This window comes from Panthera uncia, chromosome B1, assembly GCF_023721935.1.
Source record: "Panthera uncia isolate 11264 chromosome B1, Puncia_PCG_1.0, whole genome shotgun sequence".
In the NCBI taxonomy this organism is placed as follows: Eukaryota; Metazoa; Chordata; class Mammalia; order Carnivora; family Felidae; genus Panthera; species Panthera uncia.
The window spans coordinates 57,114,931-57,141,728 of record NC_064811.1 but is presented as its reverse complement, the minus strand read 5'-3'; the positions used below and the strand labels follow the sequence as shown (position 1 = coordinate 57,141,728).

At 38.1% G+C, this 26,798-nt stretch overlaps 1 protein-coding gene across 1 annotated transcript in view; it reads left to right on the top strand.

The window, feature by feature from the left end:
• ADAMTS3 (ADAM metallopeptidase with thrombospondin type 1 motif 3) overlaps window positions 1–26,798 on the top strand; it is a 258,079-nt gene that overhangs the window by 222,323 nt on the left and 8,958 nt on the right. The window contains exons 12-20 of the mRNA XM_049630608.1: window positions 1,965–2,110; window positions 3,228–3,403; window positions 5,016–5,149; window positions 6,949–7,072; window positions 11,378–11,458; window positions 13,390–13,553; window positions 19,159–19,324; window positions 21,883–22,015; window positions 25,785–25,992. Of these exons, the coding sequence (XP_049486565.1) occupies window positions 1,965–2,110; window positions 3,228–3,403; window positions 5,016–5,149; window positions 6,949–7,072; window positions 11,378–11,458; window positions 13,390–13,553; window positions 19,159–19,324; window positions 21,883–22,015; window positions 25,785–25,992 (1,332 nt within the window). The remainder of the gene's footprint in view (window positions 1–1,964; window positions 2,111–3,227; window positions 3,404–5,015; window positions 5,150–6,948; window positions 7,073–11,377; window positions 11,459–13,389; window positions 13,554–19,158; window positions 19,325–21,882; window positions 22,016–25,784; window positions 25,993–26,798) is intronic.

The following is a 26,798-nucleotide window of genomic DNA, read 5'->3' as shown; positions in this document are numbered from 1 at the left end:
AGAAACCTAGAAAATTATGACCATGGCTGTAGTCCTTTTTGTGCAAGACATGGTGTATGGGGTTTCATTATGATCATGTACAAACATTGTTTCCTAGGGCTGTTATAACAAATTACCCCAAACTTGGGTGCTAAAAACAACAGAAATGTTATTTTCTAATAGTTCTAGAAGCCAGAAGTCCAAAATCTATTTCATTGGGCAAAAATCAATGTGTGGACAGGACCGTACTCTCTCCAGAGGCTCTAGGGGAGGATCTGTTCTCACATCTTCCCGCTTCTGGTGGCCGCCTGCATTCCTTGACTTGTGGCTGCACCATTTCAATCTCTGCTTCCATGGCCACATCATCTCCTTCTCTTCTGTGTGCAAATTTCCCTCTGCCCCTGTCTTATAAGGGTACATGTACTGTGCTAGCATTTAGGGCCCACCTGGATAACCCAGGATAATCTCTCCATCTCAGAATCCTTAACCAAATCACATCTGCAAAGACCATTTACCAAATAAGGTAACATTTACGAATTTCAAGGAATAGAATCAGACATCTTTGAGACCGCTCTTCAGCCACTGCTGATAGAATAGGAAACAGCAGCTCAGCAGAATATCTGTGTCCCTGCTAATGGGATTTGATTTACTTTCTGGCGTCTCACTCCTTGTGAAAGTTGTCCAGAAATAAAGTCATGTGAATTTATACAGAAGATTTGGCCTTGTTCCTTGGGGAAAGATGCCCAGAGGTTTTAAATCTCACATTGTGTAGTCAAGGTCGAATGCTCAGAAACTGGCCAAGGGCCAAGCTACGCTACTCATAAGGGGAAAGATCACCAAACCCAAAACAAAGGCATGTTAAGAACTCAAACTGAAGAGCCTTGACTAGTTTGGAAATAAGATATTGTAGACAGGACCAAAAGCTGGCAAAGAAGATTTACATAGCTTTCAGTTCTTTTAAAGCCCTTTAAGCTGTAGTCCAAATATGTATGAACTATATTTGCTATGAGAATTACAATAATAATAATAATAATAATAATAATATCTGCCATTATTAGTGTTTAACTTTGTTAGGTACCATGCTAAACACATTATGTTTGGAAAAATTCAGTGTTACAGACTTTTGACTAAAAAAACAAGAGCAATAATGAATTCATTTTTGCTTTATGAAAAATATATCCTGTACATCAACTCTGAACATCCAACTTCTCTAAATATATTTGTGTTATATTTAAACTTAACCAAATTTGAGTTTTAAGAGACATTTTCATTGTATATAGGATAAAAAAGCAAGTCAAAATGTTGAAAGGAAAAGAATACCGGTTGAACACCTGCTATGTGCTGGGTACTAAAAGCGAGGTACCTCTATAGTATCAAGGTTCAGTGGTTCCCACTTAATTATTTCTTGGTCAGATGTTCTTATCCTCCTCATGATCCTTCCTGGGCCGCGGTAGTCCTCATCTAAAACGTAAAGATAAAATAAATGACCTATCTCTCAGAATCATTGTGAATGAAAAGTTTGAAACATATTTAAGTGTTTTGAATACTATATATGCTTTAGATATGTTATTTAATTCCAAAGTTAAGGCATATATTTTTCTGTTATTATTGTAAAGGGGTGCATATGACCCTTAAAAAGCCTAAAATTACAGCTAACGAAGGATGAAGGGTAGAATAGTACCCACTATGCAAGTTGGGTCCTCAGATCATTCTTAACTGGTTATGTTTGATGCTCACTGTAAATGTATCATTTAAAAGCTTGTCTGAGTAAATGTTATTTTTTCATTTTATACTTAAAAATGCAAGCCTAAATTATCCTGTATAGGGCACCTTATTGATATAATTGCACTGGGTTCATTTTTAAATGCATTTTTACCTGGTGGGCGGGGGAAGAAGTGAAGGCCTTTAACTGGTGGCCCTTGTATAACAACTTCAGCTTTAGCATATGCGTGATTTTCATAATTGCCTTTTGTCATTTTCCCAAGTGGTGCTATAAGGGTCATTGCATGTGGAAGAATGCCAATCAACAAAAACAAGATGGCAATTGGGGATCATGGACCAAATTTGGTTCCTGTTCCCGGACGTGCGGAACTGGTGTCCGTTTCAGAACACGCCAGTGTAATAATCCCGCGTGAGTATAACTGCTGTAATTTCGAGTTGTTTTTGGCTACACCAGAAAATGCTTCCATATTGTGTTGTTAATATTTCTTTCATGAAATACATGTGAAGTATACAACATGAAAACCAAGGGTTTAAGTGTCTGTTTTGGGCAAATCTCTATTCATCAATCTTGTGAAGAGTAGTCAATAGTGAAGATGAAAGGCTGGAGTGAAGATTAGAGGTTTTTGAAGCAGTTGCTCTTTAGAAATCTTCAGGAGCGAGGCAGAGAGAGCCTGGGCACTGAGGCTGTCCACAGGAAGCATGTCAGCGTGGGGAGTAGTTCCAGACAGGGGCTCCCACACTCTGGGGTTAGGAGAGCAACACATTTGAACAGGGCAACAGAAAGACCTTGAAGGAACACCAAGGAACTGTTGGGGAAACAGCTATCCATTCACTCCCTCAAACTAACTATATTGGATCTTTCCTTCCTGCATGCTCAGCAGATCCTTAGGACATTCTATCTGGTCTAGGGTTTACCATTTTATAAAGAAGATCAAGTGTGGCATACCTGTCTTCACAGAAGGGATGGCAGAAGTATTAGTGGAAGTCACCAAAACAATAAAAATTGTAAGAACAGCTAAGGTTCACCGCGAGCCATGCTTCTTTCTAAGTATATTAAATATGTGGACTTATTCAGTCCTCTCCATTTTCCCCTAAGAAAGATGGGATTAATTTTTGCATTTGCCATATGAGAAAACGAAGGCCTACAGCTGTGATCAGATTTCTTTGGGCTATATCTATGTGTTTTATGCATGGCAGAAAATCTATTTCCCTCAGACCATAGATACATATGTTTTTATATTTCTTTATATACTTTCACCATACACATACATCCAAAACAGACTGTTTGAAAAGCTGATTTAAGTCAAGTTTTTGGTCCCCATCTTCCCTCCCTGTACCTGACACACACATGTACTGGGAGAGGATGGCATTTTCAGAAAGGGACTGAAATCAGGAAGTAGGAGTTCATTCACTTTGTGCCTACAGCTCCGAAACTCTGGCCTCCTGCCTTCAGGCACTGAGTCTGCGAGCTTCCACTGCTGGAGCAGAGCCAAAGGGCATTTTCCAGTGCTGTCTTTTTTCTATAGGCCCATCAATGGCGGTCAGGACTGTCCTGGTGTTAACTTCGAGTACCAGCTTTGTAATACAGAAGAGTGCCAGAAGCACTTCGAGGACTTCAGAGGACAGCAGTGCCAACAGCGGAACTCCCACTTTGAATACCACAACACCAAGCACCACTGGCTGCCCTACGAACATCCTGACTGTGAGTGGAGTGGACCTTCTCTCTCTTTCCCACTGTGTGGATGGGAACTTCAGAGGTTAAGCCTTGTCCACACCAATCCCTTGGACTCCTGGCACCTGGTTGGTAACTTAGAAAACTTGGTATTTATAGGGGTAAGTCTTGCTGGGTTTTGAAAAGGAAGGCTTTCTCTAGAGAGGTGAGAATTGCGAGCTAGTTCCTGGCCAAGAGCATTCCCACCATGGCTACTGAAGAGACCAGTGGAAAGCAACCCCTAGGAGACATGTTGAGTTTCCTCCTTTGACTGAAGTGCCTCTACGAGGAAATGCTCTGGACTAGTGTGATCTTTCCTTGCTGAATAACTAGAAAAAGAATACAGTTCTTTTACAAGTGAGTGAGCACCAAGAAATAGATCATTACTTAAGAACAAAAACCAATTTATAACCTTTTATTTTTGTACTATATACTAGTTATGAGAAATGAACTTAGAAACTCCCTTTCATGGTATCTGGGTGGCTCAGTCAGTTAAATGTCTGGCTCTTGATGTCGACTCAGGTCATGATCTCACTGTGGTGGGATCGAGCCCCTCATTGGGCTCTGCACTGATAGTGTGAAGCCTGCTTGGGACTCTCTCTCTCCCTCTCTCTCTCTGCCCCTCCCCACTTCTGTTCTCTCTCTCTCTCTTTCTCTCTCAAAATAAATATATAAACTTAAATTTTTTTTTTTAATTTCCTTTTAATTGTTTACTTCTTACCATGAATTTTTGGTTAAATAATGTTCAAATGGGAACGAACATCTTGCCGTACTTCATCTTTGGATGGATAAAAGAAAAATAGTTACATGATAACCATGTGATATAATACACTGCCAAGTTCAGTTTATAAGCTGTTTTATGGAAAAGATGCATCCACATAGGAATTCAGAGTTGCAATACATTAAGAAGATGCATTCTTTTTTATTTCGATGAAATGAGTCACATAAATTGTAGTAAAATTAATGAGATCCTATAGGAGATGTTGACCATACCAGGGCATTGGGCCAGACAGAAGAGAAACCCTTTTAGTTCTCAAAGTGTCACTAAAAGTAAATTGCCTCCCTCTGAATTAAAGTTTGTTGAAGAGCTGTGGTAAAATTCAGGGTTGTTGGTACAACCTGGTTTGCCTGGGACACTCCCAGTTGTTGCTGTGTAACTATTATTTCAACCACTGTTCACTCTCAAAAGTTTCACAGTTTAGGGGCACCTGGGTGGTTCAGTCAGTTGAGCATCAGACTCTTGATTTCAGCTCAGGTCACGATCTCACAGTTCGTGAGATCAATCCCTGCATTCGGCTCTGAGCTGACAGTGCAGAGCCTGCCTGGGATTCCCTCTCTCCCTCTCTCTTTGCACCTCCCCCACTCATGCACGTGCACACTCTCTCCCTCTCTCAAAGTGAATAAAATAAACTTAAACAAGTTTCACAGTTTAGATTCGTTGTATGCCAAATATACATCCTTTTCTGCTACTCTTTATTTACGTATACAATATTTTGTTTTCAGGAAACCATGTTGGAACTTCATATTTTAAAAATAAAGTAACTGTAGTGTTCAAATATGTCGTTTTATATAAATAGCTGATTTAATCTTCCATCTCACGTAGCCAAGAAAAGATGCCACCTTTACTGTCAATCCAGAGAGACTGGAGATGTCGTGTACATGAAGCAGCTGGTTCACGACGGAACACACTGTTCTTACAAAGACCCATACAGCATATGTGTTCGAGGAGAGTGTGTGGTGAGTTACAGTTGCTTCCCCGGAAGCTTCATATGTTTTCGTGAAATTCTACTTTTATGGTCCTTCATCTGCATGTTTTCAAAAGGTTTTAACCCTTTCTTATCTGTAAAATCACATTAAAATGAGACTCTAGGACTAGTTGAGGAGGCCTAAACTAAATGTGGGAGAAATTTCACTTTTCAAACCAAAATTTGGCCATTGGCAGCATCAAGATTTAAATGTATTTTTCCTAATTTCCAGCCAGATGCCTTTTCTAAGTTATTCTGATGTATCTAGGCTGGGAATACAGCAACTTGGGAATGAACGATGCCTTTGCTTTGAGTATTTCACTGGTAAGCATCTACTTTTATGATACAGAGCCTTTTTCAAAAATACAATGCTAAGTGTATTTTATCTTTTATTTAAAAAATAATGGAAATTCTTTCTCTCCCTTTCCAATTGATTCTAAGTTTAAACACTGAATTCCACATCAGAACAAAGTGGTGAAGATGTAAAAATGGTTTTTGCCCTATTTGGACTCTTAAAAAAAAATGCTCTTGACTTTTTTGTTCATGTTCACAAGTTGAATTGATATGAAATCATCCTTCTTAACATGTTACTCCTGTCTGTCTCTTTTTCACTTCAGTTATGCTGATATATTTATGAATCTCAAGTATGCAGATGCTTTACATTTGAAATAAAATTTCCCCCAAAAGTAGAATCTGAGTTTTATCCCTCCTTCACTTCCCACATTATCTGGTACATCAAACATGTGGTCATCATTTTCTCTGCCCATTTTCCTTCCAAATTTATGAGCGCAGTGGCATATCGTATAACATAACCCTGCACTGAAGGATCCTGCTCCGGTTCAGAACCTTCAGTGGCTCCCTGTTCAATTCATGTGAAAAAGTAAACTCTGCCTGATATTCGAGGCCTTTCATAGCCTGTGCTTTGCAAATCATTCGCTCTTCTTCCCCTATCCTATAGCACTAACCTTCCATTGTTTTTTTTTTGTTTGTTTGTTTTTGTTTTTTGTTTTTGTTTTTTTGTTTTTATTTCTTGAGAGAGAGAGAGAGAGACAGAGCATGAGCAAGGGAGGGGCAGAGCGAGAGGGATACAGAATCCAAAGCAGGCTCCAGGCTCTGAGCTGTCAGCAAGGAGCCAGACGCAGGGCTCGAACTCACAAGTCATGAGGTCATGAGCTGAGCCAAAGTCGGACTCTCAACCAGCTGAGCCACCCAGGCACCCCTCATTGGTTTAAATATGGCTTAAGTATTGCTCTTTGAACCCACTTTCCATGAGCAACTTCCATGACTCTATTTTAATCCCTCTGCGTTCTTGAAATGCCTTCCATAGGGTCCTATAAAAATCTCCAGCACTTCATAAAGTTTTGTTTCACATCCCTAAACAGCTTGTAAAGCTTATGCTAATGCACAGCTCACTGTTTTGCTGTTCATCTTTCCAAATAGGAAAGCAACAAGGGGAATAAACGCCATCTTTACTTTTGGTCTGTTCAGCATCAGCTACCACATCTGTGCTTCGTAAATGTTTGATGGTCATGACTATGTATAATGGGATAAATATTTCATTAGACTGGGGGAATTGATCCTAGAGTAGAATTTAACCTAGAGTACAAGTCATTTGACTTCACAGTAGTTCTTCGAAAGATTGAGGCATTAGAAATGAGAGCTGGAATGAAGGCTTGGTGCAGACCACCTCACTGTGGAGTCCCAGTGAAACAAATGCTTCATCATTGTCTAGGATTCTCACCTTTAGTTGGCACATTAAAACTACCCATGCTTAACATCTTCTCTTTCCAGAAAGTGGGCTGTGATAAAGAAATCGGTTCTAACAAGGTTGAGGATAAGTGTGGTGTCTGTGGAGGAGATAATTCTCATTGTCGAACCGTAAAGGGGACCTTTACCAGAACCCCCAGGAAACTTGGTAAGATGAGGTCTCTCATGAATTTACTATCCTTCTCTAGGATTTGTACTTTTTGAGATTTCTTTAAGGAATGTAGCATTTCCCTATAAATATAACAAAACTTTCGCTGCTGGTTTAGTTTTATTCAGATTAAGTTTCAAGGAACTAAAAAAAAGAAAAGAAAAGAAAAACAAACACTTGGGATTAAATTCATACTCCGTAGCATCCATGATGAAAAATTGGCTACTAGGTTTAGATAATGAAGAAATAAAATCAATATCAAATATAGTAGTTAGCTAAAATATGTGTTTTGTTTTGTTTTATGTTTTTTACAAGACCTAATTGTTAGAATTGATTTTTTTTTTTGAGAGAGAGAGCATAAGTGGGGGAGAGGGGCAGAGGTAGACAGAGAGGGAGAGAGAGAAAATCTTAAGCAGGCTCCACTCTCAGCTTGGAGCCCAATGTGGGGCCCAATACAGGGCTCTACCCCATGAACCTGGGATCATGACTTGAGTTGAAATCATGAGTCGGACACTCAACTGACTGAGCCACCCAGGCACCCCTAGAATTGATGCTTATTTTGAATTTTTTGTTCACGTAAATTGTTGATCGGAAGTTAAAAACACACACACACAATTCTAAATACAACTTTAAAAATATTCATTAGTTTTGCTGCTTTTATTTTAAAGGTGAAAAAATTTATCCCATTTATAAATCTAGGAATCTAGAGTCCATATTTCACATAATTCTAAATGTTTTATATTACAAGGGTGCCTGGGTGGCTCAGTCAGTTAAGCATCTGACTTCGGCTTAGGTCATGATCTTGCAGTTTTTGAGTTTCGGGCTCTGTGCTGACAGCTCAAAACCTGGAGCCTGCTTCAGATTCTGTGTCTCCCTCTCTCTCTCTCTTTGCCCCTCCCAATCTCTCTCTCAAAAATAAATAAACTTTAATGTTTATTACAGAGTCAGTGATCTGGGCTTAGGCGTACAGTGAAATTTCAGTAGATGGAAAAAAAAAGCACAAATAATATGCAAAATTATGAGTGGTTTTATAATTATTCATTGGAATTTTCATAAAATATCTGGATACAAACATTTATTACTGACCAACTTTTTAGTTGCTAATAAATATTATTCAGTTATTCAGTAAGCATTTATGGGAAAATGTTTCTGAGAATTCAGCATTTAAAGATAAATTTGATGTAGTGCTTCCTTGAGAAGCTTCTCTTACATCATCCCTCTACAGTTGGTAGAGTCTCTAACAGAATGATAAAAACAAAATGAAACAAAGCAAAAATAAAGATAAGAAATTTGGTTTACTCTGAGCACATTGTCATGGCAGTCATTTTCCCTTTTAGAAGTAAAGAAAGTATTAGAAAGGTAGTCTTCATCCAAATGGAATAATTCTCTTAGTTCTTTGTAGTCTCATTATACCTCAACTATGCAGCATAAGGCAAGTGCACACATATCAGTTATGGTCTTTGATATATTTGGGGCGGGCAGAGTTAGATGAACTGTATTCTAAAGTGACATCAGTAACATCATTACTAATGTTTTTGATATTCCTGTGTGGTATGACAATTTAATGGTTAAATGGTTAAAAAACAAATATTGCCATATCTGGCTGATTACATTATTTTAACAAGGGAAACAGAATTAAAACTATAGCATTTATTGTGGTTTTGGTGGAATAACATGTAATTTTCTTCATCTTATTGTGAAGTAATTTTGCTTTCTCTATTGCAGTTACATTATTCTTTTTGGTGTAAAATCATTCATATTCTTTTATTTCCAGAGTGAACTAATGTAAAGAAAAAGTTTTTGCCATTAATCATCCATTCTGTATTATGTGCAGTAGGAGGCAATGATATGTTTTTTTAGATACCTCAAAAATTACGCTAAACCCACTGCCTTCTGAACCAAGGTCAGAAGAGGTGAAGAAAAGATTTCATCAGTCATACTGATTCAAACTGTTCAAAGATAAACTAATATCCATTTCTTTGCACTAATGTTGTCATAGTCACTCAATAGACTAATTAACGTTTTCCAACAGGGAAACATTTAAGCAAGAGGTGCCATACAGAATTCAAGTTGCTGGAAAATGAAACCTGCAAGTATTCAACTTCAAATCACCTTTATCATTTCTTATTCACACGTAGCCTTACTTTCATTGACTACTAACTGTTTATTGGCATTAGCTAACTATTATAAATGCATTTTGACTTCAACACATAAAATTACTATATAGCTTCTAGTACGGTCAGTGAAACAGCAAGACGTTGAGTCAACGTGAAACCTTTACTAATTAAAAACATTCTATTTAAGGGAAGACAAGAGGCGCCTTCACTTTACCCAAAGGAGCTCGTAATATTTCTCTTGCTGAAACAAGAGAAGCTAAAAATGTGCTGGGTAAGTTGTAGCAAACTGCAGAAAGATGGGCATCCATAAATGGCATCAAGCTGTTTTGCTGTCCTTAGCATCTTAAGCACGTTACTTCTGGCCATTGCATACTCAGACAAACCCGGCACAGTTCACAGACTGAAATGTACCCAGGCTCAGGTACTGAAAACCATAACCCCAAAATGACTATACAATCGAGTTAAGACAGTAACCAATATTGTGAAAAAGTTGGGGAAAGCTATCCATAGGTAGATATTTATTGCCCATATAGAAATGACAAGCGTATTTCTTTCTGATGATATGTGATTGTATAAATACACAATTTATAACTGAATTTCTGTCACTCATCCTGCAGTATATAAATTGGATGTTTCATAATATAAGGTGTTAGTTGCATAATCTCCATATATTCATTTGTTTAATGCAAATGAGATGCAACATCTTGATTTCTATTTGTCCTATTGTTGATTTATAGTTAAGATCTTAATTCTAAGTCATCTTAAGATAATTTTTAGGACATGTGATAATACTAAGATTTGTTTTATATGACACTGACAATAATAGGATTGATGTATGATTTTATAGCTCAAGGCAATCCATTCAGCCTATTGATTTCATGATTTCTGGAGTAGAAGATTGAGTTTAAGGTCCATGTAAAGGCAATGTATGACATAACTTACAGACATTTTCCAACCAAATGGTTTGGTCAAATCTAAAAAATGTATTTTAAAACTGTCCCATGATAAAACTTAAGGCTTTAAAATTAATGGCTATTACAAGAAAAATGAAAGCTACTCATTGATTAGGTGAGTAGCTTTTTATAATTATTTTAGAGAGAGAGAGTGTATGAGTTGGGGAAAGGGGCAGAGGGAGAGAGAGAGAATTCTAAGCATGTTCTGTGCTGTCAGTGCAGAGTCTGACGTGGGGTTCAATCCCAAGATCCTGGGATCATGACCTGAGCTGAAACCAAGAGTGGATGCTCAACCGACTGAGCCACCCAGATACCCCTTTCTTCTGTAATTTCTTTAGAATAAAGTAGGCTTTCAATATGAAGATACTTCATAAATTAGAAGTTTAGCTATCTATACTTTCCCTTAGGCTTTTAAAATAATACGTAGACTTGGGGCGCCTGGGTGGCTCAGTCGGCTAAGCATCCGACTTCAGCTCAGGTCACGATCTCGCGGTCCGTGAGTTTGAGCCCCGCGTCGGGCTCTGGGCTGATGGCTCAGAGCCTGGAGCCTGCTTCGGATTCTGTGTCTCCCTCTCTCTCTGCCCCTCCCCCATTTGTGCTCTGTCTCTCTCTGTCTCAAAAATAAATAAACGTTAAAAAAATTTTTTTAAATAAAAAAAATAAAATAATACATAGACAGATAAAATATCTCAAGAAGTTTACCCACCAAGTTCACCAAAAATTGGCCCCTCTTCAACAGGGTGGTTTAGAAAATTAAAACTAAAATCGTGTAATATATAAACTTGATAAATCGCTGTGTTGTACACCTGAAACTAATGTAACATTGTGTGTCAACTATACTCAGATATAAATAAACAAACAAACAAACAAACTTAACTGCAATAACAACAAACTCTAAAATCACATAGTAGTACACAGGAAAGTGTAGTATTTACCTGAATTGTTGTTGACACAATTCATAGTCTAATACCAGATAAATGACTAATAGATTGGGAACAAGATTAATTTCTCCCCACCATTACAAAAAAAAAAAAAAAAAAAAAGGTTTTCTCTAATCTCATGCCCTTTGTCACAAAAACTACCAATGCTTTGAAGTTAATTCTGAAACTGCTTCTGTCAGTTTATGGATGCCCTCTTCTGCGTGCAGGAGCAGTGAGAATTTCATGCTCGGCTAACCATGGTTGTTGCTTTTGTTTTCTTCTTTGCTTTCTCCGATATTTACTACACATGCAAAGGGTACCTTAAGATGTTTGATATACCCCCTGGTGCTAGACATGTGTTAATCCAAGAAGACGAGGCTTCTCCTCATATTCTTGGTAAGTGTTCCTGTCTGCTGGCTTTGCTTTAGCATGACCTTAGAGAAATGTCAAAGAAGTCATGTGTGCTGATGCGTGTGTATATATACGTATATGTGTATGTATACATAGATATGCAAGAGTTAAAATTACATATAAATGCATTACTATATGGTTTTTGTTGGTCATTTCTCCCCACTATTCTTTCTTTAAAACAAGAAATATGCAAAAACAGAGCTCTAATTTTTGGTGAAACCTGGGTTGGTCCATTATTTATGTGGGGAAAAAAAGTTATTTAACAAGTTTTTTATGCACTTTTTCTCTGTATAAGGGGAGGAGAAAAATAAGTATGTTAATAAAATGCATTAAATTAAGGAAGAATATCAGAAAAATTTGCCATATATAGGTTGACAAATTTGTTCTGATATTTTGGTTGATGCCATACTATATGCCTCTCCTTACTTTTATTGCATTTTAAGTTATTTTACCGAAAAGCAACCACATGTGAATTTTACTAGTCTAGTGCAAATTTTCCTAATACCAGTTATGTGTCCAGTTTCTGACTGGCACATGGAGATCCATTTGCATGGCTGTTTATAATTTCCACAAGAAGATTCTTTTCCTCCTTTATGAGAGGATCGTGTAAAAATGGCATTATCTTCAAAGGTCTATGTACCAATGTAAACCTAACTTCCACTTGTTCCCTGATCTATTAAAGCACTAGGAAGCTCTCTGAACTCAGGTCGCATCTGTCAATCCCATGAAAATTTGCCTCTCAAATTGCTTTTTCTTTTTTCAAATGGGTAGCTTAAAAAAAAAAATGAATTGTTTTATGGTGTGTCAAAGAATTTTTTTTAGTATTTAAATTATATTTGCGGCGCCTGGGTGGCTTGGTTGGTTAGGCGTCCGACTTCGGCTCAGGTCATGATCTTGCGGTCTGTGAGTTCGAGCCCCGTGTTGGGCTCTGTGCTGACAGCTCAGACCCTGGAGCCTGCTTCCGATTCTGTGTCTCCCTCTCTCTCTGCCCCTCCCCCGTTCATGCGCTGTCTCTTTCTGTCTCAAAAATAAATAAACATTAAATTATATTCACTGCTAGATTCCTTAATAGTCTAGCAGTCAACCATAGTTCTTTCTCCAATAATTCAAATTGTTTATTTCTTCTCCTAGAATTCAGATTGTTTTCCTTGGAAACATCAGACTTGTTTTAGAAAGCTCAAGCGGAATAAATGTATTTAACTAAGACTGCTCATGTTTTCTACACATTTTCAATAGATGGTAGTAACATGAGCTTTTATTTTATGTGCTGATAAATACCTCCAAACTTTAGAATCCCATTTGCTATTTTTTATCCATTAGAGAAAGCATTTTTAAATAATATATAGTATACCTGTAATGCATTAAGAATTCTATCATCAATAAACAGCTTTTTCTAGCCATACAAGTAGAGATGTGGCCTTGGCATTTCACAAACATAAGAACTAATTGTTTATTTACCTAAAAATTAGTTCAACTGTGTTGGATATCTATAAATATTTTTACAAACTTGAAAGAGATACATAGTAAAGAAGGTGTTCTATTATATGCTGTCCTAACATAAATGATTTGTGTTAATTATTATAGAAATATCCATAATTCTCAAAATATTCCCAGCTTTCTAAGGAAATATATAGGAAGAGTGAGTTAGAAACCATTAACCTTTTTGACAGTGTTTTCAAATAGGAATATTTGCCCATTTCTATCTCCCATTTAACCATTTTGCCATTGTTTTTGATTAGTGAGGGACTGCTTTTTGAGGATTTTGAATGCCTAATGACTGGAATGGGAATCATACCAGAACTAACACTCATTTTGATTGCTTTGATGCTTAAAAGGGGATAGATTTGCTATGGATCATCAAAACTATAATATGATAAAATAAAATGTATGCTGGTTACTCATTTTTCTTCCTTTAGCTATTAAGAACCAGGCTACAGGCCACTACATTCTGAATGGCAAAGGGGAGGAAGCCAAGTCACGGACCTTCATTGATCTTGGTGTGGAATGGGATTATAACATTGAAGATGACATTGAAACTCTTCACACAGATGGACCTTTACACGATCCTGTTATTGTTTTGGTATGTGGTATTACAGACTCATGATGTAGTGGGTGTAATTTATGTCCATTTTAGTTTTATAATTACTTGATCTGAAAACACTTTTACCCTAAACATTGTATATTTAGTTGCTTGTTTTTATATTATTCCATTTATCTGCCTGTCCCTACTCTGTGCAACTTGGTCATATGTTTTATTATATGTACATTTTAACCCAATAATGTAGTATGATTGCTGATTTTTAGTAATCAGTTATGTGGCAAAGACAAAAGAGAAGAGAGATTTTTATATTTACCCACATATTTACCATTTCTTTTTTTTTAATTTTTTATTTATTTTTCTTTTTAAGACAGAGAGAGAGAGAGAGAGAGAGAGAGAGAGAGAAGGAAAGAATGAGTGGGGGAGGGGCAGAGAGAGAGAAGGGATATTTTTACCCTGTTAGAGGGAGTTCAAGGAATTGGAGGGCTCACTAAGAAAGTAGGTGTGACCACAGGGTGGAAGCGGCATGCACAAGCTTTATTGACCATTGAGCAGGTTTGAGTGCAGGGCCACCATCCAGCAGAGATGCACAAAGGAACTCCTGGAAGAGAAGGGATTGGAGAGGGGGTGTTTCTGGTTAGGCGATGTCACTCAGCAGCATAATGGGGAGTCTCTGTACTGAGTCCTCCACAGAGCAGCAGCAGCTTGGGGTCCTTGTAGCCATAGTCTTATTTATAGTTAGCAAATGTTGAGTGCGGTTTCATAGGGGTATGCTAAGTAACAGGGCCTAAAATGGATACAAATGTGCTTGTTTGGGCTATATTTAAAAGAAGTGTGTGTGTTAAAATTTGAGTTTGGTGCTAGCAGGCTTCTGAGCTAAAAGGTCTGAGCCTGTTCCGAAGAAACAAAAGTAGGGGCCAACAAGCAGGAGCCATCTTTGGCTCATTTACGTGACACTTGTCTTCTACAATCCATCATCTATGATGAGAAGTCAGCCTCATTCATATTGCTGCTCTGTATGTGAAGTATCCATTTTCTCTGGCTGCTTTTTAAAGATTTTCTCCGTATCTTTTGTTTTGTTTCATTTTGTTGGTTTAGCTGTTTGACTGTGATATGCTTAGTTTGTGATGTTTTTTGTCTGTATCTGGCTTGGGTTTCACCAGGCATCTTGGTGATCTAAGTTTGATGGTTTTTTGGGGGTTTGTTTGTTTGTTTGTTTGTTTGTTTGTTTTTACCAAATTTGGGTTGATTCCACAAGTGTGTTTTTCCCCCATCTCTCACTCCTCTTCTCCTAGGCCTCATTTACACAATTGTTCCATAAGTTCCTGGACCTTGTTCATCCTTCTGTACTCATTTTTTTCTCTGTTCTTCAGATTTGATAATTGCTATTGAGCTGTGTTCAAGTTCACTGTGTCTTATGTGGTCTTCAATCTGTTGTTGAGCCCATCCAGTAAATTTTTCATGTCAGTTGATGTTCTTTTCTAGAATTTTCACTTGGTCCTTTTTTTTTTTTTTCCAAAAAAATCATTTCCATTCCTATGCTGAGATTTCCATTCCTATGCTGAGATTTCCATATATTTCACCCATTATGTCTAATGTTTTCTTTGAGTCCCATGTCTTCATGTTGTCTGCTTCTATGGGCTGCTTTTTTCTCTTGAGTATGTGTCACATTTTCCTACTTCTGAGAAATTTTTAAGTGTACAGAGGACATTATAGATGGTAAGCTGTAGGGTGTTTGGTTTATGTTGCCTCCTTTTTTTAAAGTTTATTTATTTATTTAGAGAGAGACAGAGAGAGAGAGGGAGAAAGGGAGAGAGAGCACAAGTGGGGTAGGGGAAGATAGAGATGGAGAGAGAATTCCAAGCGAGCTCCATGCTGTCAGCCCAGAGTCGGATGCAGGGCTCTAACTCACGACCTGTGAGATCATGACCTGAGCCGAGATCAAGAGTTGGATCCCTAACTGACTGAGCCACCCAGGAGGCCCTGTGTTACCTTCTTTACAAGCTGTTGGGTTTTGTTCGGGCTGTCATTTTCTCCTGATTTTTGGAGCCTGGTTTATGCTTTGTTAGGGCTGACTGTTTCAATTTTGTCCTTATTTTAATGGCATGGCCTGTTTGATACCTTAACTGATTACCTGAAGTGTTAGTGAGGTCTCTTCATCTAGCTATAAAAGAACTCCTATGTCCCTATGTCCTATGTCCCTGCCTGTCTGAGTCCCAGCCCCACAGCAGCCTCTCAGTAGTAGTCGGCATGGTGTCTTGGCTGGGGCATGCACAGACCAGCCTTCAGTCTAGGATTAATGCAGCTTCTGAGCCACCCCTCTGTGTAGCCCCTTCTTTAGTGTCCTGCCTGCAATTTCCAAACACCACCCTCCATCTCCTCATCTCAGTGAGATTGCTATTTTGGCTTAGCCTCCTGTTCCCTGCGCCAGGGTCCAGAACCTGGCCCCGTCAGGAAACTGGGACCTGGCATGTTTCTCTTCTTGTTGGAATCACTATCCTTTGCTGTGTTATACAGTGCCCCCAAAAAGTTCCTTCCTATATCCTGCCCAGTTTTATTGCTTTTAATATGAGCAAGACAACTCTTATTACTCTCTCGTGAATGAAAACAGAAGACATCTACTTGATTTGAAAAATACTGTTGGATTCTGTATGCAAATATTTATTGAATTCTCTATAGAAAATATTATACTAACTTAAAGCCAAAGCATTCTACTCAATTCCAAGGTGTTTTTATACTCTTTGAAAATTATTTCTCTTTGGTGAAGTGTCTGTCCAAATCCTTTGCCCATTGTTGAAGTAGGTTTTTTTTTTTTTTTTATTTGTTGAGTTTTAAGAGTTTGTTACATATACTTGATATGTCCTCTATAAAATATATGATTTATCAAATATTTTCTCGTAATGTATAGTTTCTTTTTGTTCTCCTAATAGTGTCTTTGAGAGCAAAATATTTTAACTTTCCTGAAGTCTAATTTATCCATTTTTTCTTTTATAGATCAAGATTTTGGTATTCTATATACATTTTTTTCCTGCCTAATCCAATGTTAAAGTATTGTCTTCTTTTTTTGGTAGAAGTTTTATAGTTTTATATTTTATATTTTGAGTTGATTTTTATATAAACTCTGTGTGATGTGTTAGGTTCTTATTTTTGCATATGGCAGTCTACACTATCTATTGCTGCATAACAAATTACCCCAAACTTAGTAGCTAAGCACAAAGCAACACTGATTATCTCGTAGTTTCTGTGGGCCATGTATTTGGCTGAAAATGGCTGTTGAAATGGCTAGTTGTGGCTCAGGGTATCTCATGAGGTTGCTGTTAGCTGCGGCTAGTCACCCCAAGGCTCTACTGGGGACATCTGCTTCCTAGCTCTGTCACAGGGCTATTGGAAGGCCTCAGAAGATTTCCTCTAAGCGTTTCCATGTGGTGGCTGGTGGGCCTGAGTTCTTCACTACGTGAGCCTCTTCATAGCCTCCTTAAGTGTCCTTAGCACATGACAGCTGGTTTCTACTAGAATGAGTGATCCAAGTGACAGAGTACAGCCAAGACAGAAGAGTCTTTTTTAACCTAATCTTGGAAGTGACATCCCATCACTTCTGCTGTTGTCTGTTTGCTGGAAGCAAGTCGCTGAATCCAGCCCACACTGAAAGGGAGAAGAATTAAGCTTCACTCATTGAGAGAAAAAGGATCAAAGGATTTGTGGACACATTTTTAAAGCCACCACAATGACTTGTTCCAGTACCATTTGTTGAAAAACATCCTCTTTTTTCCATTAAGTTTTCTTTTCATCTGTGTCAAGAATTAATTGTTCAAATTTATGGGGGTTTATTTCTGTCTTTCTGCTCCATACATTATATAATTTCATAGCAAAAATATAACTAATCAAAATTTTATTAAATTCGAATGATTGGAGATCAGAAGCTCTATTCCATTCATATAATTACACTGCATTCTTTTCCAGTGGCACAGGCCTCATGGTTAACTGCTGTTAACTGCCAGGATAACCTACCTCAAGGCTTTGTCCACTGATATCTGGGTGATGTCAGGGAACAATGTGAGCTAGAGATGTAAGATGTGAGCTACAGATCTCATATCAGATATGAGATCGGTAGTTAGGACAGTGGGGTATGGCAGTCTATCACCTCAGCCTTTCTTTTCCTCTCTAAAGGGCTGGACCCCAGGTTGGGAGCCCTGGAGCATGGCATCGAGCTGTCTGGGGCTGAAGGCAGTAGGCATCTGGCTACAGTGTAAGGGTCAATGCTTGGTTTGTAATGTTGTTTTAAAAATAAAGACTAAGGGAGAAAAATAAAACAGAAACCAGATAACCAAATCCTTCATTCTAGTTGGATTTAGTATTACCCAATTTCTCAAGCAAAAGCTATTTCTAAAAGTTTAGTTTAAAATACTAGTGAATTGCATGTTTTTCTCTTTATATAACTGATGTAATCGTATAAAAGCTAGTATGTGCAAGTCAATAAAAACTTATTTTTTTAAAAAGAGTTACATTGCCCCAAACAAAATTAAAGAACAAACTGAAAAAACAGAATATATTTGCAATGCTTATTACAAAAGGATTAATGTCCTTATTGTGTGAATTATTTAGATATGTATACCAATAAAAAAGAAGACATGAACATGTAGCGTATAGCAGACAAAACACAAGTGACTAATAAACCAAGAAAGTTAAACATTGATATTTATCAAATAAATAACAATTAAAATAACAATCTTTTGCCAATCAGTGAACAAAGATGACAATTATATAGTATGTAGTGCTGAATGGGTACATTCATATACTCTCATCATGAAAGTAATAATTGTTCTAACTATTTTGAAGGGCCATTCCCCAGTCTATTATAAGAACAACAACAACAACAAAATGCTTATACCCTTCAGCTCACCAGGAAAATCAGAAATCACCACAAAGATGGGGACAAATTCTAATCAATACAAGTATATATTAACAAGTGAATGGTTAAATAATCACACTACCTTTAGAATTAAACACTTTGCTGACATTTAAAGGTATGTTTTCAAAGAATATTTACTATCTTGATGCATTAAGTGAAATAAGCAAAGCCAGAAAAGCATGCATGGGTACACACACACTCACACACACACACACACACACACACACACACACATGCAATATGCAAATATCTTGAGGGCATATTGCAAAATAACAGAAGTTACTTTGGTTTTCTCTGGTTTGATAGAATCATGGATAATTTTTATTTTCTTTAGATTTTTCTATAATGGGTACATTTTTTGGAGGGAACATTATATTTACCATTATGACAAAAGAGTTATTTTAAAGAATAATTTTCAAATGCAAAAGGAGATCTATAACTTAGTGTATATATTAAAGAAATCTATGGTGAATCATATTGTGAAGTTATGTTTTTATTATGTAAATCTTATACCTAAGTATATTTTTTATACTTTTTATGGTCCAAGTCTTTTATATTTGCACTTTTTTCTTAAACAAGGCATACTTGCACTTTAGGTGATAAAAACATTATAATTTTAGAAACTGCTTGAAAGTCTTCCAGTTTTAATAAGAGCACTATTCTAAAATATTTGTAATTTTTATTCAAAATGTAAAACCTCTTCAGGTGACTTACCTATCTGTTTCATGTGTATATTAGATTATACCTCAGGAGAACGACACCCACTCCAGCCTGACATATAAATATGTCATTCATGAAGATTCTGCACCTACAATCAGCAGCAACAATGTCATCCAGGAAGAATTAGATACTTTTGAGTGGGCTTTGAAGAGCTGGTCTCAGTGTTCCAAACCCTGTGGCGGAGGTAACAATTGAACACATTTATCACATTCAAGTGCCATTCATAGAACACCAATTATTGTGCTTTCTGCCTTAAAGATTGCCTCTCATTGAGGCTGCGATCTGAGAAATAGCAAACATACCAACAAAACATAAGTACAAAACATTTTTACTGAAATCTCTGAATCTACAAAGGATAGGAGTCCATTCATGACAACTGGAAACCTTCTTAAAATCTTCTTGCTCTTTTCCTTCTGGTTCTTTTTGTCTCATATTCATGAAATGGGGCCTCTAATGACTTTACTCTTCCCCAGCTCTCCCAAATGCTGTGCCCTGTGGTTCCAGCCTTTCTTCTTCTCCATTTTACTTTCCATATCTGTGCATTTCTTTTCTATCAGTGTTAATAATAAAGGAGCTATTAGTTGTACCAGGTAGCAGGTGCTGTCTTAAATGTTCAGTGTATTAGTGCATGGATACTCAGAATGATTCTGTGAGGTCAGCACTATGATTCATTGTACTGATCCGGGAAAGTGAAGCCCCCGGGGAAAATAAGTAATGTGCCCAGATCAGAAGATACAAACCCAGGTGTTCTGGCTTCTGGCTACATGCTCTCACTACATTGTGCCGCCTCTCTGCCCTTTCCCAAGTTAATCTGTTCAGCTGTTCTCAGATTTTTTCAGTTTCTCACTTCGTCCCTTACTCTAGTTCTGAACAATAAATGCTCCAGAACTGAGCTGGCCTAGAAGAAATTTTCCCTGACAGGCAGGAGAAGGCAAGGGGCTTTCACAACAATGATGTTGAGTAATTGAGAACAAAAAATATTATTCAGAGTAGGGAATGCATGCATCAACCATTTATTTTATCATTTTAATTCAAGGATGTGTGTCTAAAGAGGTTTTTTTTTTTTTTTTTTTGAGGTAGACAGGGCATAAAATGTTTTCAATTAATTATTTAAAATGATACTTAATCCATTATAAGATGCTCATTTAATCTGGATCTTCCCTTCTGCCTCACCCTCAACATCTACTTGGTTACAAGATTTGTTGGAAGCACCTTTTTAATATCTATCACATCGATTTATTCCTCACCAGGTTTCCTGCATGATTTTGAAAGGGAAGATTATTGCAAAAGTCTTTTAACTAGTCTAATTTGATCTTCCGCTCTTCCTTTATTTCCAGGGTAATTGAATGAATGAATGAATGAATGAATGAATTAGTGGAAGTTTATTATTTCCCTGATTTAACTCCTTTAACATCATAATGTGTTCTTCTGAAGGCATAGCGTAGTTTATGTAGTATTCTTGCCAAAAGTAAATAACCTGAATCTAATCATTAGGAGGCAACTATATAAAACCCAAATTGTGGGACATTTTACAAAACAAATAGCCTATACGTCTCAAAAAATATTCAAGATAAAAAGATGCTCAGAAACTATTCCTGCTTAATTCCATGACAACTAAATGCAGTGCATAACCCTTAATTGGAAAAAACATTGCTGTAAAGATCATTATACGGACAACTGGAAAATTTTGAATATAGTCTGTATATTAGATAATAGCATTATATCTATGTTAAGTATTCTGATTTTAAGAATTATATAAGAGATGTGCTGGTTTTGAGCAGTACGCTGAAGTATTTAGAAGCGAAGGATCAGAATTCCAGCAACTTACTCTCAAATGGTTCCACAAAATTTTACATATATATTACATACATTGCATAGTATAATTAATATATCACAGATGTAAAAATATGTTTGTATTCACCTCAAATACAGTGACATGTAACACAAGGTTATTGAGATATAAGGGATACAAATATTCATTGTACTTTCCTTAACAGCATTTTTGTAGGTTTGAAATTTTTTAAACGATCTTTTAAAAATATTTATATTTATTTATTTACTTACTTAGAGATGTCAGGGTTGATGATTGGAGAGACCTTCAAAAACTCCCTATGACCGACCATCAAGATAAAGTCCAAACACTAGTCTGTCACTCAAGGCTTTTAAGATTGAATTTTCCTATTTCCTACCCCTTTCACACTTGAAACTTGGGCATTCAAACAGATCTTCAGTTTTTTATGTGTCATTTCCTTTGCTTGGAGTATTGTTCTGCTTCATTCCCTTTACCCAATATTATTTGAACTTCAAGATTCTGTTCAAGAAATGCTGCTTTTGTAAGGGCTCCCTGCCTCTCCTCCAGCTGAGTTTGAGAACTTCTCCTCTGTGTTCCTTTGGTGCCCTCTACAGTAAATTACTTACATAACTCTCTGAAAGCGTGTGTCACTGGGTGTTATCACTGTGGTTCTCAAATCTGCCCCTCACAGTAGATGGTGTGTATTCAGGGTCTAGTTCATTAGCACATGTACAGGTGCTATTTAATAATTTATAATATTTATTAAATGTAGTCTCTGAAAAGTTAAGGATTTGTTTATTTAATTTACTTCTGGATCTTCAGCATCTACAACAGTGCCTGGCCTGCTGTTATATACTCAGTAAATATTCATTGAATGAATGAATGATTGATCAGATATATCACAGAATGAAGAAGTGATTAAATCCAGAGAAATGTATTTCCTTTCCCAGGTTTCCAGTACACTAAATACGGATGCCGTCGGAAGAGTGATAATAAAATGGTTCACCGCAGTTTCTGTGAGGCCAACAAAAAGCCAAAACCTATCAGAAGAATGTGCAATATTCAAGAGTGCACACATCCACTGTAAGTAGTCATGTTAACTATCATACGCTGAAGACAAAATGATAGAAATTTAAATATCTTTAGTCTGTTTGTTTATTTATTTTAGACAGAGCACACACAAGTAAGGGAGAGGAGCAGAGGGGAGGGAAGAGATAGAGAAAGCGAGAGACAGAGAGAGGGAGAGAGAGAGAATATCTCAAGCAGGCTCCATGCTCAGTGCAGAGTCTGACATGGGCTCCATACCACAACCCTTGGATCATGACTTGAGCCAAAATCAAGAGTCAGATGCTCAACCAGCTGAGCTACCCAGGCACCCCTTAATTTTATTTTTAGTCAAAGCTAATATACGTAGCAGATTTAAATAGTCAAATCATTTTATAGGAATTATATAAAGCTGTGGCTCCCTGCCCTTTACCATAGTCCTGCTCCTTAAAAACAACCACTTTCTAGCTTCTCTTGGTATTTGGTAACTACTTGTTTCCAACTCTCTAAGTAAAATGTTTTTGTGTCCACTTGACTTTTTGGGGTGGGGCAGGTTTTGGACATTATGTATATGGAATTTCCAATGTGGGAAGTGAAGGATTTTGCATTCTTTCGTAATCCTTCCCCAAATAGACACCCACAGCCCAGACTTATCTCCCTCCATATTTCCAATATTGTTATCACCCATCTTTTACTGATAATAATATTCAGAGTTTATATTATTTTAATGACTTCTGTCTCTCCTAATAGTGGAGTCACTTACTAGCATGCTCCTTTTTTTCCTATTGAAACTTTGTTCTAGAATTATTGAATGTCTTGATTTTTTATATTTTGTTTTCTACTAATTTTCACTAATTCATCCCTAAACTGTCTTCCATGAGTATCCATCTCCTATAAATACTAAACACTCAAGTATCCTGTCACTTGTAACTTCTTAGAGATCTCACTCAGAAAGTTCCAGTTCTGCCCTCCTGGACTTCTGCTTGTCCTGATGTTTCTTTTTACCTCTTCCTAGGTATGCCTACTCCCTTTCTTTTGCATCAGCTCTTCTGTTTCCTGTATTTCTTGTCTTTTTATCTTTTCATGTATTCATTTTTTTCTGGTTGGTCATATCTTCCAGTAGCTTCATGAAAAAAGTATATACAAAGTAAAAATTTTTATATAAGAAGTTCTCCTACACCTAAGAAAAGTAGGTAAGAATTTAAAGTATAAGGGTATATAGGAAGTCTTTCTTCTACCCTCACACTTGATCATTTGGACACACACACACACACACACACACGCACACAAAATTCCAAACTCTAATGTATTTTCCTTCAGAATTTTGAAACCACTGTTTCGTTGTTTTCTAGAATCCCATGTTGCTGTTGAAAAGTCATTTGCTATTCTGGTTCCCAGTGCTTTCTAGTTTTGTCTGTCATTGAAAGTTTGTAAGATCTTTTTTTGTTCCCAACGTCCTGAAATTTTTGTTCCCAACTGTGATGGGACTGCCTTGTTGCTAAACATTTTTCATCCATCGTTCTGTGCACTCCATGACTTTTTAAAACACAAAACCAATTATCTTTCATCTCTAGGAGATTTTCCTGTATTTTTTCTTTAAAAAATGTCCCCTATTTTTTTCAATGTTCTTTCTTTCTAAGGTATCTGTAGTTAGGATTCCTAAACAGAACAAATTTTCTTTTCTTTTCTCACCTATTATTTATTCTCCTTGCTGAATTTTTCATTTTTGCTATCATGTCATTAATATCCAAGAGCACTTTAATATTCAAGCACTCTGTTTTCTTCCTCACGTGTTCCTTTTTAAAGGCACTTGATGCTTATTTCACAGATGTAATGTATTTCTTTACCTCTTTTATGATATTAAAGATGACTTTCTTCTTCATGCATTATTTCTTTTGAGTTCTTTCCTTCTGTTTCTTTTCTCTCCTCCATCATTTGTGTTAGAGGCTGTGTCTGGTGATTATTGGCTGTTGACACATGTGTAAGAATGAAGTGTTAAAAGGGCTGCTTGGAAGCTTGCTTTATGGTCAAGACTTGTTTGCTGGTGGGCTTCACTGTAGGGTGAGCTGGCTGGGCTATTTCGGTGAAGATCCTCAGTTAATTGTGTATTAGGGCTTTTAATGAAATGATCAGATTCCAAAGAGCAGAATCAATTTCCTGCCTAGGGGTTATAACCCTATTTATATAGGAAGTTGTATATATGTAGGGAGCTAGGGTTGTCTCACCATTCCATATGAGGATTCTTACATCACCCCCTGTCTTCACTCTGGTCTCTTTCTCTGTTGTGTCCTGCCTATATCTGTTGTCCACAAGCTACAAGTCTTGTTCATCGTCAACATAGGATAAGCCTCAAACCTCCTGCTGGCTTAGAGGGCAAGGAGCAGGATGTCTTTTCTAAGCAGACATTTCATCAGCCCCCTGTTTTCAGCCCTGCCTTCACCCACAGTTTCATAGCCCACACTTTGACCTAAGGGCATAATCCAGTACATTTCTGAAGTTCCACCAGCAAGTCAATTTGCTTAACCAGCCTCTACTGCTGAGTTAAACTTCGTCCTTAGGTCTACTGAGTTAGCAGCCATATGTCCCACTGCTTTCTGGGTTCCAAATTTTCTTCTAGTGCCTTCTATTCCATTTTTTGTTTACCTTTGTGGATTTATGCTATTTTTCTCCTTTGTTGTCATTCTAGGATTTTCAGGAGGGGAAAAAGGTAACCAGGAGTATCTATGACAATAAAATGTATACTTCTCGTATAATAATCTGTCTTCCAGTGAGAGTATTGAGGCCTTTAAAATTGAGAACAATTTCTTAGTTGGTGCACTATGTTTTATGCCAGTTTGGTGGGCTAAAGCGATCTTAAACTGTGAATACCAAAAACTGCCCAAGGTTTTAGCATGGTTATATTTTGGTACCCCATATATGTGGAAAGAAAAAAAAATACAGAGGGAAGGTAGCTTTGGAAAGGATAAATAATAGTCTGCCTCAACTACATTTTGACAGACATGATTAACCAAATGGAATCTGTGGTGACAGCCCTTTGGAACCTGGATCCATAATATTGTGTCCACAGCTGATGTGGAGAGTGTTGGGGGCCTTGACATCAACACCAGAATTTGGCCACGTCCCATGGCGACTCTTTCTGAAAATACCTTTTTAGAAAACTTTCCATCGGGGTGTATTCAAGCCCAGGATGCACACTACCTTTGCCTTTTTGTCAAGCCCAATCAGGGCCAATATGGAGAGCTGAATTTTCCAAACAGGATAGATATGACAGGGAGCTTCTCAGCAACAATTGTACAAATGAAATAGTCATCTCAGGAAGAATACTAAAACATGAGTGAACTCAGGATTTCTTGAAAAAGCAGCAGCAGCCAAAACAGTTTGTCTCAGTAAGTGTCGGATGGATTCCCTTTTTAAATTTCCTTTCAGATGTGTACCACCATTAGGCCACCTGGCTGACAGTGAGTTGGTGTATTTTTGAAAAATTGCTATAATGCCCGAACCTAACCAGGCAACCTTATGATGAGTTTCAGAAACCTTCTGTCGATCACCCTTTAGAAAAACAGGTTTCCAAGTCAGTGGGAAGCAGAAAAATACTAAGGCGTTAAAAATAGAAGTGTGGGGCCTATTACTGCTAGAAAATTCTAAGACTTGGGAATTGCTTGCTGCATCCATCCTTCTGAAACTGCTTCCGAACTGCAGCGCGCCCCCTGGGTGGCGCGTCGCTCAGAGAGCAGAAAAGGCTAGGCTGCGGGGCAGGAAGGTGCACGACACGCAGTGACCATATCCAATCCTAACCCCCACGCCGCAGCTGGGTCGCGGAAGAGTGGGAGCATTGCACCAAAACCTGCGGAAGTACCGGCTACCAGCTCCGCACCGTGCGCTGCCTGCAGCCGCTGCGCGACGGCACCAACCGCTCTGTGCACAGCAAGTACTGCGCGGGCGACAGGCCCGAGAACCGCCGGCCCTGCAACAGAGCGCCCTGCCCCTCCCAGTGGAAGACGGGGCCCTGGAATGAGGTGGGCGTGGGAAGCCCGTGGGCGTGTGTGTGTGTGTGTGTGTGTGTGTGTGTGTAAGCACGTGCAGCGGATTTTCGCTTGGCTCACGTATCACATAGGCATCATGCGAGGTGAGAAACTGCCACCTGTTTTGTCATCATCGAGCACCTAGAGGTGCTAGGAAAAACTATTTTTTTTAATTTTTTTCTTACATTTTATTTACCTTTGAGAGAGAGAGAGAGACACAGAGCTAAGTGTGGGAGGAGCAGAGAGAGGGAGACACAGAATCTGAAGCAGGCTCCGCGCTCCAAGCTGTCAGCACAGAGACCGATGTGGGGCTAGGACCCACGAACCCTGAGATCATGACCTGAGCGGAAGTCAGTTGCCTAACCGCCTGGGCCACCCAGGCGCCCCCAGGAAAAATTATTTTGAAACAAATGCTTGCATTGAAGATGAGTTGGTAGGGGCAAACCGTGGTTGGATGTTTTGTGACATAGAAGAGTCTATGGGCAACTGGTCTTCTGTTTAATATCTTTGTTGACTTCACCATTCCTAGGAATAAATTCTAGACCCCTGAGAGTGAATGCAGGGCCCTGCCCCACATGGCACCATGCTGACTCTGCCCCCCACTCCCCTGACCACCTCCTCCTCCTCTTCCTCCTCCTCCTCCCTCCTCCCTTCTTCCTTCTTCTTCCTTTCTTCTTCCTTCATTTTCTTTCTTCTTCCTCTTCTTATTCTCCTCCCTATCCCCCTTCTCCTACCCAACCCCCTCCCCCTCCTCCTTCCCCTACCTCTCCTTCTCCCCCACCCCTCCTCCTCTTCCTCCT